The sequence below is a fragment of the Leucopleurus acutus genome, assembly GCF_964270905.1.
Source record: "Leucopleurus acutus genome assembly, chromosome: 8".
Taxonomy (NCBI): domain Eukaryota; kingdom Metazoa; phylum Chordata; class Mammalia; order Artiodactyla; family Delphinidae; genus Leucopleurus; species Leucopleurus acutus.
The window spans coordinates 5,160,782-5,185,438 of NC_139151.1; the positions used below are offsets into that span (position 1 = coordinate 5,160,782).

Genomic DNA, 24,657 nt, shown 5'->3' on the forward strand with positions numbered 1-24,657 from the left:
CACGTTTTCCTCCAGCCCCCTCTGCCTCCTGATGACCCTGGTGCTTCCCCATATGGCCCTGTGTGGCCCCATCTTTTCAACTGTTGACCTCACTATCGCTGAGTAACAATGAGAATTTCATTTACAACAGCAGGTGGAGGAATTCCCTGGCGGTCCAGGGGTTAGGACTCGGCACATCCACTGCCAGGGCCTGGGTTCAATCCCTGGTTGGGGAACTAAGATCCCACAAGTCTCGAGGAAAGAAAGAGAGAAAGAGAGAAAGAGAGAAAGAGAGAAAGAGAGAAAGAGAGAAAGGAAGGAAGGAAGGAAGGAAGGAAGGAGGGAGAGGGAGGAGGGAGGAGGGAGGAGGGAGGAGGGATACAACAGCAGGTGGCACCTCCACTCTGGCAGGTAAAAGACAGGTGAAGGAGTGCCCAGCATCTAGGGACCTGTGGGCCTCTGGCATCCTTGCCAAGGCTGACAGTCACCTCTGAGATGCTCCCCTGCAGCTCGGGCCGAGGACCACGCCACGCCTGCTCTCTGCTGCCTGCAAGCTGGCAGCGGCCTGAACCTCCAGCCTCCACTGCAGTCATTCTGGAGGCCCAGTCTATCACGGGCAGCCGCCAGGCTCCCGCTGCCCACCTCCACTCGCCCGGGACACTCACTGCACCACAGCCCGGGGTTCCACGGGGCTCAGGGTGTCATACACAGTGACCAGGTCACTGCCACTTTCATCGCAGGTCGCGACATCGAAGCTGCGGAAGGTGAGGCTCAGTGTGGAGTCAGCGTCCCCCCGCAGGGTCCACTGGCAGCGGGCATGAGACGGGTAGGGGCTGTCGGGGAAGCCGGGCGTGGTGAAGCGGGTCGGCTCGCTGCCACGGGCATGCAGGGCAAAGCTGCAGCTGTCTGTGTGGGGCAAGAGGATTGGGGCAGAGCTGGGCAGGGCCACGAGGGGAGCAACCAGGACCCCCGCCTGAGGTGGAGAGGCAGCCAGACCTGGCCCCTTTGAGGCGTCCCAGGCTGCTCTGGACCCGGGAGAGACTGGGAAGGGGGCTTCTCATGGCCCGGGAGAGGCAGAGGGATGTGCTGGCCATCACCACCATGTGACTCTGGGGGACCCCCCTGACTGAAGGGGCATCTGGCCACATACCCCCCGCCTCTCCTTTGGGAGGAGGGCGGATACTTACTGTCCTGGGTGCTCTGTACTGTTCTGGGGTCAGTGGCTGAAGAGCAAGAGGGAGAGTAAAGCATTTACTGATGTGTCTATTTCCGTATTCCTGCTTCCTTACTGCCCTAAAGGGAGGGGCCGGCCAGCAGGCAGTCTCCTCTCCTGGGCACTGGCCCTGGGATGCCCGCCCCGGCGCCCCTGCACTCACGGAAGGCCACCACTGAGGTCAGCACGAAGGAGCTCACGGCGCGGGCTCGGGGCGGCAGCGTGACCACGTGTTCCTGCGCCATGGCCTGCTCGGCCTCCTGCACCAGGTACTGGGGGATGCTGAACTCCGACCAGTAGTAGGCGATGATGCTGCCCTCACTGGGGAGAGAGGGGCGAGCCTGAGGTGCCGGGGCCCATGCCTTCCCAGGTGCCCGCTGGAGACGGGGCAGGATTAAGAGCCTCCCGAGGGGCCTCACCAAGAGACCTTCTCCAGGCCGGGCCGGCCCCCAGGCTCTTGTACGCCCACCCACCTGCTGATCCCTTGAGCCCGAGGCCTGGGCCTCTTCCTCTCACAGCCTCACGCCCAAGCAGACGTGCTGTGTTGCGGGGGGCAGTGCAGCTCAGGCTCACGAGCGGGAAAGATCCTGGAATGGAGTCTGGGTTCTGCCTCTAGCTTGGGCGCACTGAGCCGCAGCTGCTAGAGCCTGCTTCCTGAGCTCGAAAGGGGCTGACAATGCCACCTGCCACACAGCACCCACAGGGATTCAGTCAGACTAGCAAAAGCAAAAGTACTGTGGAGATAAAGTCAGGACAAGGACTGGGGCCTTGGCTCTCTAGGCAGGACCTCGCGGCCGCATCACTCCGCAGGGCCCAGACGCTGCACCACAGCAGCGCCTTTCCGCCGGCCTTCCAGCACCCACCTGAAGGCGGTCACAGCTGACTTCCTGTAGTAGGGGCCCAGGACAGGGATCCCGCTGTATAAGAGCTTCAGCTGAGGGAAGGAGAGGAGGCTGATGGGTCCAGAGAGCGCCCATGACCCCGGGCCCCCACCCAGGCCGCTCCCTCCCTCCTGGGACCCGGGGCCCCTTCCCAGGTGCCCGGGAGCCCACATCGCACACCAGCCCAGGCATCTGGGAGCAGAGGGGAGCCTCCTTTCTGCTGGGCGAGGGTGCGTGTGCCAGAGACGACAGCAGGGCCTGGGCTCTGCCCAGGGACGGGACTCACCGCTTCCTTCACCTTCTTGGCCAGGTTTGCAAACTCAGTGGAGCTGGAGTTCTCATAGGCATCCAGGAAGTTCTCGTTCGTGATCCTCAGGTAGCCATTGAAGACCTTCTGAACCCGCACGTTCCGGTCTGTGAGAGAACAGTGAAAGACGGCGGTCAGAGGAAGGGACACACGCCCTCCTGTCCCCCCACTGTCACAGCTGCCCTCAGCCACCCCGGGGGAGCAGACCCTGAGCCCCATCACCTCCCCGTGGGAGGAGCCCTCCTTTCCCTCCCCCCAAACCGCACCTTCCCTCCCTCCCGCTCACAGCAGGCGGCCCTGGGTGGGCCCCAGGAGGAGGGTCCACTCACACTGGAAGTGCCACGCCAGGAGCCCCGCCATGAGGGACAGCACCAGGAGGCCAGCCAGCACGGCTACGGGCACCACCCACCGCCGCGGGCCGCCCTTCTCCACCTTCCTGGCGTTGTTGGCCGGCAGGAACTCCACGCCTTCCTCAAAGCCATTCATGTTCTGAACAGAGAAATCAGTGCACTGCCGGTCAGAACCCCCGGCCTCGGGCAGAACCTCTCCACGCTGTCAGGTCCACCCAGGAAGGAAAAGCCAGGAGGAAGCAGCAGTGGCCTCCCCTCCATGCATCCCCAGGCACGTGCTGCTGAAGAATTGGGAGTTTAAATAAAAGGGAAACAAACAGCCCACCTGACCCCAGTCACTGAGGCTGTCAGCTACATGAATCATCTCTGACACAGGAGGATGCACAGATGTGGGGACAGAGGGCCCAGCGCAGGGCCAGGATTGCCTCGGGCAAGCTGCGCTGTATGCCCTGACCCTAACCCTTGCTCCACCGATGTTTAACCGGCCAAAAGAAAGAAGTCAGTAAACTGGGCAGCTCTGCCGTGCCACTGCAGGACAAGTCACTCTGCCCTAAGCCTGAAGTCTCCCAGTCCAGGACCCCAAGGTGAGCTGAGAAGGCCAGGTCTCTACTGGAATCCACACCCAGGCTCAGACCCGAGAGCGTGAAAAACAAACAAAACTTTCAACAAACAGGAAGGCTGGGGGTCTCCAGGAAGAGGGGGGCATGAGTACGGGCGGGCAGGTGAGGTGTCTGCAGCATGCGGTGACAGGTAGGCAACTTTTCCGCCCTCCGGCACCCACTCTATCTGCTGCCCTAAACCCGGGGAGAGGCTGTGCCCTTTTATTCATTTATGATTATTATTTTTTTAATTTTATTGATTTTATTTTTTGCTGTGTTGGGTCTTTGTTGCTGCGCGCGGGCTTGGGGCCACTCTTCGTTGAGGTGCACGGGCTTCTCACTGCAGTGGCTTCCCTTGTTGCGGAGCACAGGCTCTAGGCGCACGGGCTTCAGCAGTTGTGGCACACGGGCTCAGTAGTCGTGGCTCGCGGGCTCTAGAGCGCAGGCTCAGTAGTTGTGGCGCACGGGCTTAGCTGCTCCACAGCATGTGGGATCTTCTCGGACCAGGGCTCGAACCCGTGTCCCCTGCATTGGCAGGCGGATTCTTAACCACTGCGCCACCAGGGAAGTCCCAGGCTGGGCCCTTTTAGAGTTAACTGTTGGAGTTACCTACTCCAACAGGGTGTGTAATAAAAGCAGTAGCCCCACCCCAAATTCCACAGATGTGGCCATTTTTAAGTTTACAGATGTGGCTGTTTTGGTATTAAGCTCATAACTGTAAATGATGGCCTTGAACTGCCATTTCATGATTTGTCACATTCAAACATTACCTATTTACTCACTGTTGTGGAAGATTCTCCCCACTCCTGCCACATCTGGATACTCGCTTCTCTAACTTTAGTTTCCTAATTGGTTATATTTGTGACTTTATCTAATATCAAACACAGAAATACATCCCATAGCTAACCCTACCATGGTAATCATATTACAATATATAAATGTATCAAATCAACACGGTGTACATCTTATTATGTCAATTACATCTCAAAAAGAAATAAAATTTTTAAAAGAAAATAAAAAACACAGCCCAGAGGCACTTAAAATGTTTCCAAGCTGCTTGTTCTGGAATTTGTCTCCATATTTCTAAATAATATGCCAATACCAGTAACTTGATTCATCTATATAAAATATAATCAGCTGATTTCCTATTATGATAGGGTGGATTTCAATGTCCTTCCTTCTCTGTCTCTCACCCATCCTCCCAATAGTTATGGGGCTAAAGTTTAAAAAAAATTATATCCATACTGTATGTTTTCATTATTAGCCTTTGAAAACACTGTTCACTATTGTTTGCTTCTCACTACAACTGAGTTGTTTTTCCTGCTGTGAACCTTCATTTACTTGGATTTCTTTTTAACATATACCCAAGTCATTCCATACAATCTAAGAGCACTGTAATGTTCTTCTAATCTTCCACATATAAAGCCTGTCGAAGAACTTCTCATTTCATTTTCCTCCTGGGGGCACTCTGTCCTTTCCCGTCGCTGCTGTCTGGAACTTCCTCCACCATCATCCTGGGAAGTTCCTTCAACTCCCTCTTGTGTGTATGGTTTGTCGTTGTTTTGTTTTGTTTTTGTCTTTTTGGCTGCACTGCACAGCTTGCAGGGTCTTAGTTCCCTGACCAGGGATTGAACTCGGGGCCATGGCAGTGGAAGCACCGAGTTCTAACCACTGGACCTCTGGGGAACTCCCAACTCCCTCTTGTGTTAAAACCCCTATTTCCTGGATTCCATGTCTCATCTCTCTTGGCTTACTTCATTTGGGTGGAACACATACTTCAGTAGTTTCCAGAGAGGCACGTTTCTTGTGACTTCACATGTTTAGAAGGACCTTAATTCTGCACTCACGTTTGTTGATGGTTTGGCTGGGTATAGGACTATAAGTTTCAAATAATTTGCACTTAGAATTTTGAAGGCTCCAATGTTTTCCAGCTTCTAGTTGTGCTTTGGAGAAATATGATAATAGTACAAATCCATTATTTTCTATTCATGATTTGTTATTTCTCTGAAAGTCTTGAGTAAATGCTTTGAATTGGGTCTTTAAATTTCACTACACTGAGCTCTCCACCTGCCTTTTGAATTTGGAAACTCGTATCTTTCAGTCTGGGGAACTTTCTTGTATTATTCTGTAGATTATGTCCTCCCCTGCATTTTCTCTTTTCTCTTTCTGTAAGTTCTATTATACTGATCCTCTGCTTTACTTATCCATCTTGTTTTGTAATCTTTCTATTGAGTTTTTCATTTCTGCTATCAAAACTTTCATTTCCAAGAGTTCTCTCTTATTTAATGAATTTTGGAGGCAAAGTCTTCTCATCCTGATGTTTCTATTGAGTAACTTTTCTCTGTCGTTGACTTTCTCTTCCGTGTTGAAGGCTTTCCTCAAATGCTTGAGGATGTGTGGCTGTTTACCCATATTTAGGAATGAAGTCCTAAAGGTTGTTCAGAAGCTCTGTGGGCATGGCTTGTCCACAGGTGGCTTCACTTTGGGCCACAATTCAGCGGCTCGCCAGATATTTTTCTGGGCACTCCCAACTGCTAGGCTGTGTAGACCTTTTCTATGGGATAGCTTAGTTACTGCAGAGAATAGTTTTCTAATCTTCTGGGTGGGGTGATTTAAACCCAGCCACTACCATTCAGAACATGGGAGAGAAGAGACTGTTTTCCCCTTCACTCCAGCCTCTGGCACCTGCTGTCCTCAAGTCTGGAGAAACTGATTTCCCATCCCTTATGGGGGACTCATGGGTAGGAGTAGTTTTGTTTGGGATGGAGGTGGGGCTCTGGGGGTTTCTAACAATGCCCTTCCCTGTCTCATCTCTATCTTCCATAAATACCTGAGCCCACTTCCTGAGTCTGGCAGAGGATGTTATCAGAGAAATGCTAGAAGAATACTCAAGCACCAAAGAGAGGTATGTCTCTTCAGATTGAAAGGGTTCGCTGAATGGTGAGAAAGATAAATGAAAAAGCACACATAACAAAAGATATCATGTTGAAATTTCAGAACACCAAAGCTTAAAAGTACATCATCTATTGCAAATGACGTGACTGACAAGGGCTTAATTTCCAAAATACAAAGAAGACACACAGAAACACAACAGGCACACAAAAAGATGCTCAACATCAATAATTATTAGAGAAATTCAAATCAAAACTACAATGAGGCATCACCTCAGTCAGAATAGCCATCATCAAAATGTCTACAAATAGGGCTTCCCTGGTGGCGCAGTGGTTGGGAGTCCGCCTGCCGATGCAGGGGACACGGGTTTGTGCCCCGGTCCGGGAAGATCCCACATGCCGCGGAGTGGCTGGGTCCGTGAGCCATGGCCGCTGAGCCTGCGCGTCCAGAGCCTGTGCTCCGCAACGGGAGAGGCCATAACAGTGAGTGGCCCGTGTACCGCAAAAAAAAAAAAAAAACTACAACGAGGTATCACCTCACACCAGGCAGAATGGCCATCATCAAAATGTCTACAAATAATAAACCCTGGAGAGGATGTGGAGAAAAGGGAACCCTCCTACACTGTTGGTGGGAATGTAAATTGGTGCAACCACTATGGAGAACAGTATGGAGGTTCCTTAAAAAACTAAAAATAGAGCTGCCATATGACCCAGCAATCCCACTCCTGGGCATATATCTGGAGAAAACCATAATTTGAAAAGATACATGCACCCCAATGTTCATAGCAGCAGTATTCACAATAACCAAGGCATGGAAACAACCTAAATGTCCATCGACAGATGAACGGATATAGAAGATATGGTATATTTATACAATGGAATATTACTCAGCCATAAAAAATGAATTAATGTCATTTGCAGCAACATGGATGGACCTAGAGATTATCATACTAAGCGAAGTAAGTCAGAAAGAGAAAGACAAATACCATATGATATCACTTATATGTGGAATATAAAATACGACACATGGGAATTCCTTGGTGGTCCAGTGGTTAGGACTCCACGCTTTCACTGCTGAGGACACAGGTTCAATCCCTGGTCGGGGAACTAAGATCCCACAAGCCACAAGGCACAGCCAAAAAAAAAAAAAAAAAAAAATAGAATACGACACAAATGAACTTATCTACAAAACAGTAACAGACTCACAGACATAGAAAACAGACTTGTGGTTGCCAAGATGGGGAGTGGGGGTTGGGCAGGGGAGGGTTGGACTGGGAGTTTGGAATTAGCAGATGCAAACTAGTAGATATAGGATGGATAAACAAGGTCCTACTGTATAGCACAGGGAACTATTCAATATTCTGTAATAAACCAGGAAAAGAATATGAAAAAGAATATATATATGTAACTGAATCACTTTGCTGTATGGCATAAATTAACACAACATTATAAATCAACACTACTCCAATAAAATAAATGTTTTTAAAGGAGTACATCCTCTACATGCCTATCTGGCTTTTTCCCCCTCTCTCATACTTTACATTTCTTTGTCATTTAGTTCTATTTTGGGATTTTTTAAAAAAACTTACTCTCATAAACCTTCTATGGAATTTTTAAAATAGTTTCACTGGGGTACAACTGACATAAAATAAACTGTACATGTTTAAAGTGTACAATTTTTGGCATATATATACAGCCATGAAACTATCACCATGATCAAGATAATGAACCTATCCATCACCTTCCAAAGTTTCCTCCTGGCTCTTCCCTCCTCCTTTCCTTCCTGACTCCCTTTCCTGTCCCCAAACTACCACTTATCCGATTCCCATCAGTAAAGATTAGTTTGCTTCTTCTAGAATTTTATATAAATGGAATTAAACAGTATGTACTCTTTACTGTCTGACTACTTTTACTCAACACTACTTTTATGCAACATATGAGATTCACCTGTGTTACTATGTTTATTATATTAACAGTGCATTCCTTTCCAGTGTTGAGTAGTAGCCTATTGAATGGATATAACACAATTTGTCTACCTAGTCACCTGTTAAATGGATATTTGTGTTGTTTCCAGGTAGGGGGGATTACAAATAAAGCTGCTATAAACGTTCCTGTATGAGTCCTTGTACTGGTATATGCTTTCATTTCTCTTGGGCAAATACCTTGAGTGGAATAGCAAGTCTGTATGACAGCTGTACGTTTAACTCTTTAAGAAACTGCCCGACTGTTTTCCGAAGTGACTGCACCATTTTACACTCCCATCAGCAGTGTGTGAGAAATCCAGTTGTCCACATCCTATCAAACACTGGATCTGGTCAGTCTTTTACATTTTATCTGTTCTAACAGAAGTATAGTGGTATCTCACTGTGGTTTTAAGTTCCTTTTCCTTACTGACTAATGACGTTGAGCATCTTTTCAGGTACTTGGTTGCCATCTGTTTATCTTCTTTGGTGACGTATCTCTTCAGATCTTTTGCCTAGTTTTTAAAATTGGTTTGCTTAGTTTCTTATTACTGTATTCTGGTTACAAGTCCTTTATCAGATATATATTTTGAAAAGGTTTTCTCCTAGTCTGTGGCTTGGATTTTCATTCTCTTGACAGTGTCTTTTGAAGAAGAGAAGTTTTTCATTTTGATGAAGTCCAATTTATCAGGTTTTTCTTTATGGATTCTGATTTTGTGGCTGTATTTAAGAAATCTTTGCATAACACAAGGCAACAAGGATTTCCTCCTATGTTTTCTTCCAGTAGTTTTAATGTTTTAGGTTTTTCATTTGGGTCTAGAATCCACTTTGAGTTAAAATTTTTTTTTTAATGGTGCAAGGTATGGATCAAAGTTCTTTTTTTTTCTTTTTTTCCCCTTTACATATGGATATCCACTATCATCTGTTGTGCAGACTATCCCTTTTCTACTGAATTGCCTTTGCACCTTTGTCAAAAATCAGTTGTCCCTTTATACACGGGTCTATTTCCAGACTCTATTCTATCCCATTGATCTCTTTGTCTATCTGTATGCTAATACCACCCTGTCTCCATTACTGCAGCTTTGTAAGTCAAAAAAGCTATTGAAATAATAAGTGAGTTTAGCAAGGTTGTAGGATATAAGATCAGTATCTAAAAATCTATTGTACTTCTACACATTAACAATTACCAACTGGAAATTAAAACAAAACAAAACAAAAGACCCTTACAATAACATCAACAATATGAAATACTTTTGGGAAAATCTGACAAAAGATGCAAAACACCTGTATGTTGAAAACTACAAAATGTTGGTAAGAGGAAATTTAAAAGACAGAAATGAATCAAGCAATAGCCTGTGTTCATGGATTGGAAGACTCAAGAGAGTTCAGATGTCTGTTCTCAGATTTGCCTACAGAGTCAATACAATCTTGATCAAAACCTCAGCAGGCTCTTCCTAGAAACTGATGAGCTGCTTCTGAAATTCACATAGAAATGCAACAAGCCCTGAAAAAGAACAAAACTGGAGGACTTACATCACCAGATCTCGAGATTTACTGAAAAGGCAACAAATGTTTTATTTACTTATTAATTTTTGTCTGCATTGGGTCTTCATTGCTGTGCGCGGGCTTTCTTCAGTTGCGGTGAGAGGGGGCTACTCTTCGTTGCGGTGCGCGGGCTTCTCACTGTGGTGGCTTCTCTTGTTGCGGAGCACGGGCTCTAGGCACACGGGCTTCAGTAGTTGTAGCTTGCAGCTCTAGAGCGCAGGCTCAGTAGTTGTGGTGCACGGGCTTAGCTGCTCCGTGGCATGTGGGATCTTCCCGGACCAGGGCTCGAACCCGTGTCCCCTGCATTGGCAGGCAGACTCTCAAGTCCCTGTGTGTCTATGTTTATATGTGTTGGAAGAAATGTAACATAATAGTTTCATATGTTTATTTTCAATGTACAGGGTAATTTCACAACTGTTTTCCTACCCAAGCCTCACAACAATCCTGGAATCATGCGTGACTGGTGCCCTCACTGCCGTTCTACAGAAAGGCAGGGAGAAATGGTGACCTTGCGAGACCACACAGTCACTGGGTGGCAGCTGCAGATTTGATCCTGATTTTTACCTCCCTGTGGTCAGCTTCCAGAACTCAGGGAGCAAGTATTCTGGGATATGGGAAAGCAAACTCCTTGGGAAGGGGAAGTGGCCAACAGCATGGACAGCGGAGCCCAAGGGCCACCCCAGCCTGGCCGTGGAGCAAGTTGTCAGCCATGGCGCTGCCTCATAGGCAGGGCCCTGGTCGTCCCTGCACCGTGAATACCAGGCTCCACTCGGCCCAGAAATGCTGTTTAATCAGTAACTAGACGACTTCCTTTTATTACCCTACTCTTGGCTCCATTTTCAGGCATATTAGAGATCATCTTGCCTAACCCAGTCCTTTCACTGATAAGGAAACTGAGGCTGAGAGACAGGGAGTGACCTGTCCAAAGTCACAAAGGGAGTGAAGCCAGTAAAGCGGGAGAAGCCACACCAACCCTCGCCGGGGTTTCACGGATGCCCGGGATTGGGTGGCTCCCGGGAGCAAGTGGCAGGGAGCGCCCATCCGTTCGGGCTTAACTGAAAACATAACCTTCTCCCTACACATAACCATCTCTCCACAGACTGCAGAGCCAACAGAGGAGGGAGGATGCTGGTGCCTGCCTCTGCCTGTCCTGTCTTTCGTAAAAGTAAACACATTTACAGGTGCACATGCAAAACACAGTGTTGTAAAGCAGGTGCTGGCCTACCACAAACAGAGGCCATGCAACTCTCATGGCCTCTTCTCCCCGGCCAGCTCGAGTTAGATCTTGGCTCAAGGCCAGCTCAGACAAGAGAGCAAGGGATGACTTCCTGGAGGACAGACAGACATCAGGGGTGCACACAGAGTGAAGCCCCAAAGGGACAAAGGGGGAGAACCCAAGGGGTGGGGTGCAGGGGCAAATCAGATCACCACCACCCCACCCAACTTCCTGGAGGGATAGAGGGAGTACCACCCAAAAATCCAGGAGGGGAGACAGAGAAGCCCCGGAAAATATCATACTTTCTGCTGGTTTAAGCACACTAGTGCAAATGGTGCATATCCTCCCCAAGGTCAGTGGTTGTCCGAAACACTAATTTACAGAAGGCAAAAAGGAAAAGGCGTATTTTATCTGATGCTATAGGAAAGACCTTTGCGGTCACCCTAGTCCTGTTAAGTACGAAACTCACCAGGGCTGAAAGCTAAATGCTTAGCAAGCAAAGCTGTGTCCAAGTCAACCACAGAACCCTCATGCTGGCGAGGACCCTTTACCTGGTTCCCCAAGCACACACTGACGGCCGGCCACTCGCTCACCAGGGCCGGCTCTCCCACCGGCTCCGGGGACCCGCAGATCCAAAGCCGCAAGGTGGCATTGGCAGCTCAGTGCGGTCCTCATGGGAGAAAAGCTACTGGTAAGGGTTCACGTTTATAAATAGCAAAAACAATACTAACGATCTAAAAATCTGCACGAGATTTCAGTCGAAGCAGACGGAGAAGAAATAAATCTTCATGCCAGGCTCTCCTTTCAAAGACTGTTCCTCATTTGGCCAAGGTTGGGTGTGATTTGCCAGGAAGGCAGGGGATGAAGACTGAAGAGGTGGCCGAGAGTCCTGGGAGGGGCCCCGAAAGGCCCTCACGTGATGTCTGGTGATGTGCTTCTGCAGCTGAGGATCAAGGTCAAGGGGCAGAGGTGATGTCACTGGCTGGAGACACCGATCTGAGATGAAGACGAGGGTGGCTGGCTTCATGTGCCACTCCCAACTCTGCCGTGGACTGGTGGCAGGCGCTCTTTGCTCACCGGTTCCGTGACTCGGTATACCCACCACCAGCTGGGATGGATTTCAATTCCATGATGATGTCATCCCGCCACCGTGGTCATGAGGACCATAAAATATCCGAGATGGTTCAAGCAAGAAAGCACAGTCTCAGCACCTGCAGCGGGTTTCCAAGGTGAGGGCCATTTCCACGACACTGCAAAGATGCTTTTCTTTCCAAGAGGAAAGACAAAGCCGGCGTGACTCTCGTGGCCGCTCCCCGATGCCAGTTCCAATCAGATCCTGGCCAGGGTCCCCAGAAACTCAGCATGGGCTCAAGGCCACCGGAGACGACAGAGCAAGGAGTGTATTCCAAAACTTAACACTGCATTTGTCATCCTGGGAGATGCTGAGAACAGTACAACACGTAGCACTGAGATACCAGGGGTGAAACTGGAGAAAGGCCCCTTCTTCAAGCTGCTGGCTACGAAGGGACCCTGTACTTAGATGGACTCTGTCCAGTTAAGTCCGCACCCACAAAAAAATCCAAGAGGCTGTGGGCAGCGTGCGGCCAATATGCAGGCTCCCAAGGGTGGGGACTTCACCTAGCCCGTGGCCACTGCAGTCCTGGCCCAGCAAAATGATGAGCACAGAAAGGACACTTGATTTGCTCATCACAGGACGATCGAAGCAACAAAGGAGAAGGGAAAAGAAGCCCATGTCGGAATCCACCCGCTCACCAGCCCGGGGCATCTGATCCCAAAAGAAGCCAGATTCTCAAGAAACAGGAAGCTCCCATTGACGGCACCACCCCAGCATACTCCACACTTGCCTAGCCATGAAAAATAACGATAAAAAATAAATAAAAGAAGCACAGCGCTCGCTCAGCATCCACATTCCCCGGCCCCTCTCCCAGGAGATCCTAATGCAGCAGGGCAGGAGCAGAGCCCTGGGGTCCGCAAGTCTAGCCTGTGTCCCAGGTCATTCTTGGGAACCAGCCTGTGAGAATACACTGCCGCCTACCATTCCCAGGAGGCTGCTGGCCCGGCTCACCCACCGCCCGCCACAGCAAGAGGAGCCAGCTGGGTCGTGTCAGTTTCAGTCAGCCTATTTTAAGCAACCGCCTAGGATGCGAGGTACCTGCGCAAGGGGCTGGACTTGGCTTCTGCGCCCAGGACCTCCCCACGATAGGTGATTAGCACCATCTAGAAGCCCCGGAGGCTGCCAGCGGATTTCTGCAGACGCACACTGCCAGCCAAGGCCGGTCAGCTGGTGATGGACTCCCCAAACCCTCTGCCTTCTCGTTGCTTGACCCTCTCACCCTTCCCCTTCAACCTCGTCACTGTCCTCAGCTGCCCCACCTGAAGAAGGACCTGCCGGAAAATGGGTGAGGCTGCGGGGCCTTAAGGAGGATCCAGAATTACCTGCAGATCTGTGAGTCTAAGGAGAACAGAAAGCTGACCGAGAGCCAATAGCTCCCACTGAAGGAAACTAAATAACCCAAAACTGCACACCTGGTCAGAGCAGGACGGAGAGTCCCAGGGGGCTGACTCAGCCAACGCGGGCACTCTTGGCCCGGGACCGGGTGGTTCTCTGCCAGCCAGCGTCAAGCTCCTGCAGGTTTCATGTCCGTGTCCCCTCCCGATACCTGGCACTGCCCAGGGCCACCCCCCGCCCCCGCCCATACCACTGTGGCACTGGTACCACACCACCTGCAACCGGACTCTGTGGATACAAGCCTCTTCTTTCTTTTATGAGGGGTTGGAGTTGGTGGATTTCCACCCCTTCAACACTGGTCTGGGGGTGCTAACCTTGACCCCAGCCAGGAGGCCCCCAAGGCTGTAAGGAAGCAGGCACCATCCTGCCACTCTGAAAGGCTCTGCTCCTGTCACCACCTCCCAAGCCCAGCCTGTCCCTGAGGACACAGCCCAGGGCCCAGCCCCTCCAGGAAGTGTCCAAGGACCACCCTGGTCCACAGTCTTTCTCGCTGGGACCTCACCTCCCTCAGACCCTTGGCATCAATGATAGCCCCCAGCCACAGAGGGCAGACAGGCAGTCCTAGGAGGTCAGGCTGCCCCACTTTCCTCTTTGTACTGCTTCTCTACCCCGTACCCCCTTCCCTTGACCTTGCGCAGGGTTAGAACCTGACTGATTGATGGGAGGAAGGACTTCTCTCTTCCTAGCCAGAATTACGTAGCCTACCCAAGGCAGGTGCCAGGACCCAGGCAACTTTCCAGACCAGTGTCCACCCCTAGAAGGGGAGAGAATGCTCAGTCCACACCCCAGGGATCTGCTGATAGCCCCCCAAGCTCTCTGGTGTCAGCCAGCCGGCCACCTGCTATACCTGATACCCGATACCGAGGCATCTAAGTTTAGGCCCTCCCAGTCTCACCCTCTCCCAGCCCTCAGTTCAATGCTCCCCCAGGGCACAACCTCTTTTGTAATTCCAACCAGAGAATTCCATCTCAGATGGGCTCCAAGATTGTGTAACAGAGCAGCACCCCCAAACCCAGCCAGTCTCTTTGATCCCACAAACTTTGCACCTGCCCTGTCCTTTCTGGCCAGAGACCATCTTCCTGGGGCAGCCACGCCCACCTTTCTCCCGCTCCAGTCACCTGACCGGGAGCAGAAGTATCTGCCCGCAGGGGCACAACCAGGCAGCTTCCCCCAGAAGCTAAACCAGAAAGAAACTAAACAAAGAACCAAGAAACAAGACTAAGAAACTAAGAAACAAGAAACTAAACAAGAAAGAAACTAAACAAGACAGAGATAAAGGCAGCGCTGTGTAACTCCTTTCCATCCTTCTTCTTGACTTTTCACCGAGCCCACATTCCGATTTCATGGGCTAGTGCTTTTTCTAGCTATTGACATTTTTGTTGAGATCACTGTAAATCCAAGTGCAGTTGTAAGAAATAATACCAAGATCCCTTGTACACTTTGCCCAGTTTCCCTCAGTGGTAACATCTCGTAAGACGACATTATAACACCACAATGTTGATATAACCCACAGATCTGGTTCAGAGTTCCCATTCTACTTGTACTCGTTTGTGTGTAACTATTAAGTTCCATACGATTTAATCACTGGTGTATGTTCCTGTAACTACCAAGTGTCAAGATTCTGAACAGTTCCAACGCAAGGATCCCTCCCACTGCCCTTCTGCAACCATACCCACTTCCCTTCTGCCCCCCAGCCACTAGCCTAAAACCGTCCTTTCAAAAATGTTAGATAATCCCTCGTCCGGGAAGATCCCACATGCCGCGGAGCAACTAAGCCCGCGCTCCACAACTACTGAGCCTGCGCTCTAGAGCCCGTGCTCCACAACGAGAGAAGCCACCGCAATGAGAAGCCCACGCACAGCAATGAAGAGTAGCCCCCGCTCGCTGCAACCAGAGAAAGCCCGCGTGCAGCCTCGAAGACCCAATGCAGTCAAAAATAACTAAATAAATTTATTTTTTTTAATGTTATATAAATGGATCATCCAGTATAGAATCTTTGGGGATTGCTGGCTTTTTTCACTCAGCAAGATTCCCTGGAGCACCATGCATCAATGCTTTGCTCCTTTTTATTGCTGAGTAGTATTCCACAGTACCTTTTAGCCTTTTTTAACAGCTGCCTTGCTGGACCCAGGGATCTGCAGAAGTTAGGGGAAACAACCCCAAGCACACCAGCCTCCAGGAATTGACTACATTCAGAAACGCCTCTTCCACCTTTTCAGTAGCTCCCAGGAATGTTCACTCAGCTACAAATCTAGCTGTTTGGGAGAAAGCACTGAATATGCAAACAAGAAAGCCCCGTTGTCGCCAGGGGAGGGCACCTGGAGGCCCCAGTCCACAATTACAACCTGTGCACAGAAGTCAAAGGACGGGAGAGAGGAGAGAACTGTGTCCTTGGAATCGGATTCTTAGAGCTGAAACAGTTTAGACATCATTGCATCTTCCGTCCTCCCAGGGCCACCCTTTCTGGGGCAAAGAGTATTTTCAGTTAGGGCTGGTGTTACAAAGTTCTCCCTTCCCCCAAGGGCGATCGGCATCACAATAGCCCTGCACATTAGCACTGCAATAGAACCAGCCTAATTCCTCCAGCTCAGGGAAGCTCCTGAAATACTCTTCTGGGTCTGCTCTTTCTCTGGCTAAAATGCTCAACAACGGTTCAAAGTGTTTTCTGAACCTCTGGCCATCTGCACAGCAGCAACATTCCCGTTAAGATGTGGAACCCAGAATTCAACAGCATAATCCAAACGGGGCCTGACCAGCAAGGGCCCCATGAGGGCTGCCCGTCAATCTCTTCCCTTATCCCCATCGCTCTGTTTCCATTAATTGTCCAATAACACAGTCAATTAGCACACACAAATAATACAAATAAAATAATAATAATACAGAATGACAGATCCACCTGATGAAAGTTTACACAGCAAGAGCGGTTTTTCAAAGAGTAGGAAGTAACATGGAAAAACTCTCTAAAATACAATGTTAAATGAAAAAAAAAAGTCAAATTGTTGGGCACTTCCCACCCTTCCAGACTCAGCTTAGGTGTCTCCTCTGAGATGCTCCCAAGGAAAGCCCCTGCCCCACCATTTTAGTGGGGTGACAGCCTCCAGTTTCCCTATCACCCCAAACATACCCGCATCCCAGTCTCTCAGTCTCTCAAAGTCAACCATCTGCTCCTTAAGGATGGGGGAGCGGAGAGGGGGCTGTGTCTTGCTCCACAATCTTAGCATGGGTTAAGATTTGTAATAAACGTGTGATGAATTAATTCATTACAACCAGGTCTTTAGCTGCAGAATAGGAATGACATCATGATTCCATTTGGGGAAATAGAAGACTGTGGGATAACAGAAACCAAACTATTTATAGGGGTTATAAAACCTGGGGAAGAGAATTTCAGAGGAATTTCACTGTGTGTATTTCTGTATTGCTCAACTTTAAAAAGTCCTTTCCTAACTTTAATGATCAGAAAAAAGAAAGCAACTTTTTTTAGAAAATATGCATAGGAAATACCAAGTTATTAAAATGCCTCTCTAGGGAATTCCCTGGCGGTCCAGTGCGTAGGACTCCGCGTTTTCATTGCTGAGGGCCTGGGTTCAATCCCTGCTCCGGGAACTAAGATCCCGCATGCCTCGTGGGTGCAGCCAAAAAAAAATAGTATAAACAAATAAAAACATCGGGGAGGGGGAAATTTTTTACTTTACATTTTAGGGAGCCACATTACATGCCTGGCTTCGTCAACTCAAACTTCTGGATCTGCTGTGGTGCCGTTCACTCCTCAGGCCCCTCACGTCTCAGCTGTGGGAGGGTGGAGGTTTTGCGTCTGCTGTCGGGGTGGTGCTCTTACCCGTAAGGCAGCTGGACACAGTGCTATTCTCAGCAGCCTCTCCTGCAGGCAGCCTAGGTCCTTCTGACTCATGATTAAATCATCCGAGGTATCGGCCTTTCCCTCCCACTAGGGTATCATCGACAGAGCTGAGAAGCAAACCTCCAAGACTTCATCAGAGTCGTTACTAGATAAGAAATGACACAGGGCTTCCCTGGTGGCGCAGTGGTTAAGAATCCGCCTGCCAATGCAGGGGACACGGGTTCGAGCCCTGGTCCTGGAAAATCCCACATGCCACGGAGCAACTAAGCCCATGCGCCACAACTGCTGAGCCTGTGCTCTAGAGCCCGTGAGCCACAACTACTGAGCCTATGTGCCACAACTACTGAAGCCCACATACCTAGAGCCCGTGCTCCGCAACAAGAGAAGCCACCGCAATGAGAAGCCCGCGCACCACAATGAAGAGTAGCCCCCGCTCGCCACAACTAGAGAAAGCCCCGCACAGCGACGAAGACCTAACGCAGCCAAAAATAAATAAATAAAATTAATTAATTTATAAAAAAAGAAATGACAAAGGAGGGAATCAGGGGCAGCCCCAAGGCCACCGCCCCAAAGGACTTGGATGCACGAGGGGGCCCTCGTAGGCCCAGCTGCTCAGCCAGACACCCCCCTCCAGACCAGACTCTCCTCCAGCCCCCGGCCCTCCAGCGTGACAGCAGATAGGAGGCTGATATGCCTTCCAGAACATAAACAGTACATGTACAGCAACACACTAGATAAAACCCAAGCGTGTGGCAAAGATTGGAAAGAGTCATGCAAAACGTAAACAACCTGATGAGTCCCCTTATGATTTTTAATCGTGTGTGTAGTAAAAATAAAGCTACGTTTTCCAAAGCCTGTTGAAATCCCATCTCCAGCCAGTCTCCTGGTCTATCAGGGAGTAACCTCATCAAGAGGAGAAAGCGGACGAGTCTGGCGTGAGAGGTCTTTAGTGGATCCGTGCTGGCGCCTGGTTCTCAGCACTCTGTTGAACGATGTGTCCTAGGATTTGGCTGGGGTGTGCATCAATCACCCCGCCTTTGGAATACAACTGTACAATGGCTTTGAGGTTAAGGCTATGAGCTTTGAAGGTGCACAGATCTAGGTTTGAACTCCTGCTGTGCCTCTGCCTTTGGGCCATTATGCAAGCCCTCTGAACCTCAGTGTTGTCATCTGTGAACTAGGCGTTTTTCGCGTATAGCTGCTGTGAGGATAGAGAAAGAGAATACATTGAAGTCCTCGTACTTAGTGATGGGTAGCAATGATTAGCACCATCTTCTTCTCCATCTTTTCACCATCATCACCACCAACTAACTCAGAGAGACAGAGGATCCAAGATTCTGACCGGTTAGCCAACTATCACAAGGGTTCTAAAGGTTCTGTTGCTAAGCCTGGACAGAATAAGCAAATTCTGAAAATAGGAGATTCCAAGACAGAATTCTCATAGGAATCTGCTTCTAGCAAAGTTCTCAGTGGGACTTCCCTGGCGGCTCCGTGGTTAAGACTCCACGCTCCCAACGCAGGGGGCCCGGGTTCGATCCCTGGTCAGGTAAATAGATCCCACATGCTGCAACTAAAGATCCCATGTGCCACAACTAAGACCCGGTGCAGCCAAATACATAAATAAATAAATATATAAAAAGAAAAAAAAAGTTCTTAGCAAAGAAAAAAGGGCAATTACTGCCCAAGAGCTCTGAGCAAACCCCGAATACCCTTCTCACCTCTGCCAGCCAGGGTGAGAACTCCATGAGAACCTTGGAACTTCCCATCTCCCATTTCTATACCACCAAATGGTTATTATAAATGCGCTAAGCCCCAGGCATTTCAGAAAATCCCAAGTAGAGAAAATCCATTTTCTTACGAAATCAAACCAACTCTTACCCTTAGTAATTCTCCCCTTCCTGAGCCCACTGGGCTGCCAGCCCCGCCTTGCACTGCAGCAGTCCAAGTAGAATATAGTAAAGCCAGACTGCCTGAGCTCAAATCCTGATCTCACCACTGTTTCCCTCTGTGACCTTAGGCAAGTTACTTAGCCTCTCTGTGCTACACCTTCCTCACCTATAAAAGGATAATAATAATAGTCTTACTCTAAGAGGTACAATACCCATACACGGTACATGCTCAATAAACTCAGCGATGATTATCCGTATTCTAAACACTCCAGTAGTAGCCGGTGCGCAAGGTCAGAAGCCACATCTTTGGGACCTGGGCTCCTTGGGGGCTTGTCACACCCTCACTCCTCTTCCAAGAACAGACTTTCTCTCTTAGGAGAGACAGGAGCCAACAGCCTGGGCAGAACCACAGACCAGAGAACGAGCTGGCAGCAGGGGACTCCGGAACCACAGCAGCCACAGGCCGCAGCTAGCAGTGAGAGGCCCAGGTTGGGAAGCCTGTGATGAGATGCGCCTTCACCAAGGAGCCGGCTCTGGACAGACCCACGCCCAAGTGATTCCCAGGGGCAGCAGGCGATGTGGGCTTCCTCCTTGGGCAGCTGTCAAGCTAGTGTTGTCTTTTCTTACCCTCAGTTTTCCCGTGTCCTAAACGAGGGCCACGGATTTCCAGGTCTTCCCAGGACCGAGGTGGAGGGAAGGGTGTTATAAGGCCCGCAGGCTTGCTGTCCATTCACAGCACCCAGGTCTCAGTCTTAGTTCCCACTGCTTACCAGCGCCCCTGCTCTCTTCTCACCCCTGCACACACCTCCCAGCACGGGGCCTTCCCCTTCCGGAGAGGCCAGCACAGGCTCAAAGAACCGAGAAAGGAAGAAGTGCTTGAAGTTCTGTTTTGTGTGGTAGGAGGAAGAAAGGGATGTGTAGCCAGTCTTAGCATCCATTTCCCTTTCACAGGAGGACTTTCCTCATAGAAGCCAAGTAAAGGGAGAGAAATGAAAACTGAAGAGGGTTTCCATGGCTGGAATGCTATTCCCCAGCACCCCTTGAAAACATTCCCTGTGTTCAGCAGGTAGGCCGCATATCTGCGCACTAAGCATCCTGACAACCTGGGTTCTCAGCCTCTTCCCATGCATCCTGCTGATTCGACGTCACCTTACAGTTTGTCTTGAGGCTTTTCCAACTCAGAAATTCAAACTGTGTGATTTGTACACCAGGCTGCAACTTATAAAGGGCTTTCATGTAAAGCATCCCCTTTAATCTTTGCAAAAAACCTGTAACATATATATCATCCCCATTTTATAGCCACAGAAACTGAGGCACAGAGAGATTAGGTAACATCTCTGAGATCACCTGGCGGGAAAGCAGCAGCACCAGGTCTTGGCTCCATGTTGGATGCTCCTGTCACCACATCACAGATGGCTCTGGCCACAATTCACCCCCCCCGGCCCTTCGAGCCTGGGTTAGACATCCCTCCTAAGCGGCCCGCAGGCTTCTCCAGAACCCAGTCCTTACCATGCAGAACTCAACTCCCTGAGGGCAGAGACTGTGTGACTGGGCTCCTTCTCAGGGCTATTACCCAGCACCTGGCACATGCTCCATCCATGGGCACCTAATAAATAGCTATTATGTGGATGAGTGAATGTTCGACCAATTAACAAAGCGATGAGACTCTGAATAGCCACAGCTGCACAGCCTGGCCCCTACGACCTCTGATTTTGATCCCACCACATCTGACTTCTCAATCCTGGTCTCTGCTTGCCGAGGAGATACTGAGTCTCACCCAGGGCAATGCTGACTTGAGGAGGAACCAAGAGCTCCTTCAAAGCAGCTTCCTAGCCACCATCAAAGGTTCAGCAGGGGCCAGGACACCCGGTGAGGCTGCCTTCCCACTTCTCGTTAACAGCCACAACAACTCTCACGCAGGCAGGGCTCACACAGTCCCCAGACACAACACGTACATCAGGGCTCCGGAGACGATGGGGAACACAGAGGTGACCACTTCCCACTAAACAGGAACAGGTGGAAGTGGGGCAGGGGCCAGAGTCATCAGCCTTGGGAAGGAGGCAGCCAGTACAAGCACCACCAAACAGAATCCTTCTCCAGCCACGCAGGGATGGAAGAGGCCAGGAGCAAGGAACTCAAATGCAGCAGTGCCGTGTGAGGCCCAGCAGGACCCAGCCAGGCTCTGCTAATGCCGAGGACAAACCCAGGGACAGCAGCTGCCCCTCCCAGTCAGAAGACGAGTCAAGGGAGAGTCTGCAGACCCTGACTGCAAACACTGCAGGGTGATCCAGGGGCTGAGAGCTCTGGGAAAGCATGGAGTGGAGAGGCACATCTGAAGACTTCCCGGAGAGACAGAAAGGAGCTTTGGGCACAGCAGGCTACTTCCTTCGGGACAGTGAGTCACGTCTAATGTTCACACACAGCTCTTAGCGTGGCTCTCAAGAAGGTAAGCTCCTTAAGGGAAACAACCATATCTTATCTGTCTTTGAGAGCCCAGCTCAGGACGAGGTACAGAGTGGGTTCAACGGAGCTTGGCAGGAGAAAAGACAGAGTGACCCACGCGGGGGGAAATGGCAGAAGCGGAGTGGAAGGAGGAGCCCAGAGGAGAACGGATGAGCTTCACGGCAGGTGAGAAATGGGCAGGGACCAAGGGGGAAGGAAGCGAGGGCTGACGGGTGGGAGCTCCGTGGGAGCCCGGAGGACAGTGTGGGGCGTGGGCGGTGAGAGGCGAGTCCAGAAGGCCCAGCTCTCCCAGTGTCAGCAGGAGACAGTCCCAGAAGGGAGGGGACGCGGAGGGAGGGAAGAAAAACAGTGCTGAAATAACAAACACCAAACAGCAGGCCCTCTGCTGAGGCAGGAGTCCAGAGCCCCAAGAGGCAATTATCAGGGATTCACAAACACGGCAATTACAGAAAGGAAACAGAAGCCGCAGAAGCTGGCCACCCAGCTGCATCCACCTCCAGCAGGGCAGACACTCAGTGGGAACACAGACCCCAGCCTCCAGACTGGCTGCTGAGTCCACACTTCCTTCCGCAAAGGCGGTGGAAAAGTGGAGAAAACAAAAGAGTGCCCAGACTCAGTTGCTATTTGTGGTTCAGGGAACCACGGAAGCCCCAGAATCTGGTCTTCTGCAAGCTCCCTCAGTCAGGATGCCTCTTGGAGAAAGGAACTGATTTGAGAGACCTCCAAAATCTGGCCTGGCATGGGAGCAACGGCTGCAGTGCGGGGTAGCAGAGGAGCTTACTGACCCCAGGATCCCGGAAGAAAGGGAGGGGCAGACCATCCGCTGCTCCCTCCTGAAACAGCCCCTGCCTCTCAGCGCCCACTCGGTGCGCGGGCCTTCCAGGACGCCGGGGTCCCCGCTGGCAGAGAGGTGGAGGCCTGGCTGCTAGTTTCGCCTGGGCACTGCTACCTAGGTGTGGCCATCAATAAAGCAGCTAACAGCCCATTCCCGCCTCTCTACGGTAAGACTTAATGTTCGTTTTTAAGGTCTTTTAAGATGTCCTTGTCCTTTCTGCCAAACGAGAGCTTCCTGCTTCAGGGTCTCCAAAAAGCTCAAGACGCAGGTTCTCACATCCTGTCCCAGAGTCACCTTCCCAAAGGGCTCCATCCCCGCCCTCGGAGAAGCCCAAGCAAGCTCCACCTGGGAGTCCTAAGCTCCAGGCTCCATGGCAACCGAAGCTCTGGTCTCCCAGTTGCCCTCCGCACAGGTGCTCCATTGCCTTCTGACCAGCAAGACAAAAACAAATTCCTGCAGAGGCCAAGGACGCTAGGACTCCAAAGCCCCCTGGAAACATCCCTTCCCCGGCCCAAACCACCCACTCAGAGCCTGCGCCGCTTCTTCCTTTCCCGATGTGCACGGACAGCGCGGAGTTCTTCAGTGACCGAGATGAGCCCCCTTCCAGGCCAGGAAAAGGCCCGAGGGGCAGGAGGACCGGGACAGGGCACTGCGGGACCGCCGGAACCGGGGAGGGCGCCGCGAGGCTGGAACCGAAGGTCCGGCAGGGAGCCCGCCGAGCAGGAAATTCCACCTGTCGGGTCGGCGCCGCGGCCACAAGCCGGCAGCGTAGCGGCTCCCTTGGACGAGAGAAGCTCGGTGCTGCCGGCCCCCTGGGACCCCCGGCCCCCAGACCCCTGGCCCGCCGGCCCCCGGCCCCCCCAGGCCCCCGGCCGCGGACCCCCGCGCGTCCCGCCCCGAAGGCGCCCGCGCCTCCCGCGCTCGCCCACCTCCGGCCGCGAGGTGTACTTGAGTCCCGCGCCGAGGCCCCCGGAGCCGCCTGGGCCCCTGCGCGCCCGCTCGCTCTTCATGGTCCCGAAGGCCGTGTGGCTCAGGCCATCGCCGCGGGGCCGGGGCGCGGGGCGGGCCTGGTTCCGGTCTCAGGCCCAGCGCTCCGGCCGCCGAGGCTCTGCCGGGCCCTTCCTGTCGCGCACAGGTAGTTTCAGGGTGTGGCTCCCGGGCCGCCCCGCCCGCCACGCCGCCGCCGCCGCACCTTCCCGGGCCCGCGCCCTCCTCTCCCCTCCCCTTCCCCTCCCCTTCCCCTCCCCTTCCCCTCCCCTTCCCCTCCCCTTCCCCTCCCCCTCCCCTCCCCTCCCCCTCCCCCTCCCCTCCCCCTCCCCTCCCCTCCCCTCCCCTCCCCTCCCCTCCCCTCCCCTCCCCTCCCCTCCCCTCCCCCTCCCCTCCCCTCCCCCTCCCCTCCCCTCCCCTCCCCTCCCCCTCCCCTCCCCTCCCCTTTCCCTCCCCCACCCCCATCCCGCCGGGCTCGGGACCGCCTCCTCCCCTCGGGAAGCGGGAAAGCGAGGCCACCGCCTGAAGGTGGTGGAAGAGCTAGTGGCGACCTGACTGGGGGTGGCCCTCGGTCCGCACAGTGCCTCCGCACGGAACAGGCGGCGGGAAGGACCGAACAACTGCGAAACTTAATCCCCGCCCCCCCCCCCCCCCCCGCCGCCCTCCTCCTCGAGTAGAAGTGGCCCTTTCCGCTGGAAGTCGACCTCCCTGCCGCCTCCTAGAGGCCCACCTTGGTTTCTTTCCCTCCCTCCCCCCTGCATCTTCAGTTTCTCCCCACCTTGCTCCACATCCAGGTCTCAGTTATAACCCCTCCAAACCCAAACAAAACCCATTTTCTGGCCCCTAAATGTCAAGGTTCCCAAAGCTCTCTCTTCAGCCTCCTCCTTTTTTTCTCTACACTTTCTTGGCAACTCATCTTGTGGCTTCAAGTAAGTAAATCTGCCTTCCTAGCACTGGCATCGTGAAGGAGTGCCACTTCGGCATTCGCAGTTGCTCGGGAACTTCTCCATTTGTGTTCTACTGGCGTTACAGAGTCAACAAATATTATTGAGCACATATTATATGCTAAGCCCTGTTCTGGGTGCTGGGAAACAAGAGTAAACAAAATTAAAACCCCTGCTTTGCAATCAGCAAGCCCTGAACTTCCTTCCAAGA

General features: G+C 51.6%; 1 protein-coding gene across 1 annotated transcript in view; it reads right to left on the reverse strand.

The window, feature by feature from the left end:
• Positions 1-23,600, reverse strand: part of ST14 (ST14 transmembrane serine protease matriptase) — a 37,326-nt gene extending 13,726 nt beyond the window's left edge. The window contains exons 1-7 of the mRNA XM_082844663.1: positions 23,445-23,600; positions 2,710-2,869; positions 2,360-2,487; positions 2,056-2,126; positions 1,356-1,513; positions 1,167-1,202; positions 645-885 (exon numbers count right to left, since the gene is read on the reverse strand). Of these exons, the coding sequence (XP_082700789.1) occupies positions 645-885; positions 1,167-1,202; positions 1,356-1,513; positions 2,056-2,126; positions 2,360-2,487; positions 2,710-2,869; positions 23,445-23,525 (875 nt within the window). The 5' untranslated portion in view covers positions 23,526-23,600. The remainder of the gene's footprint in view (positions 1-644; positions 886-1,166; positions 1,203-1,355; positions 1,514-2,055; positions 2,127-2,359; positions 2,488-2,709; positions 2,870-23,444) is intronic.
• Positions 23,601-24,657: the final 1,057 nt, after the last annotated feature.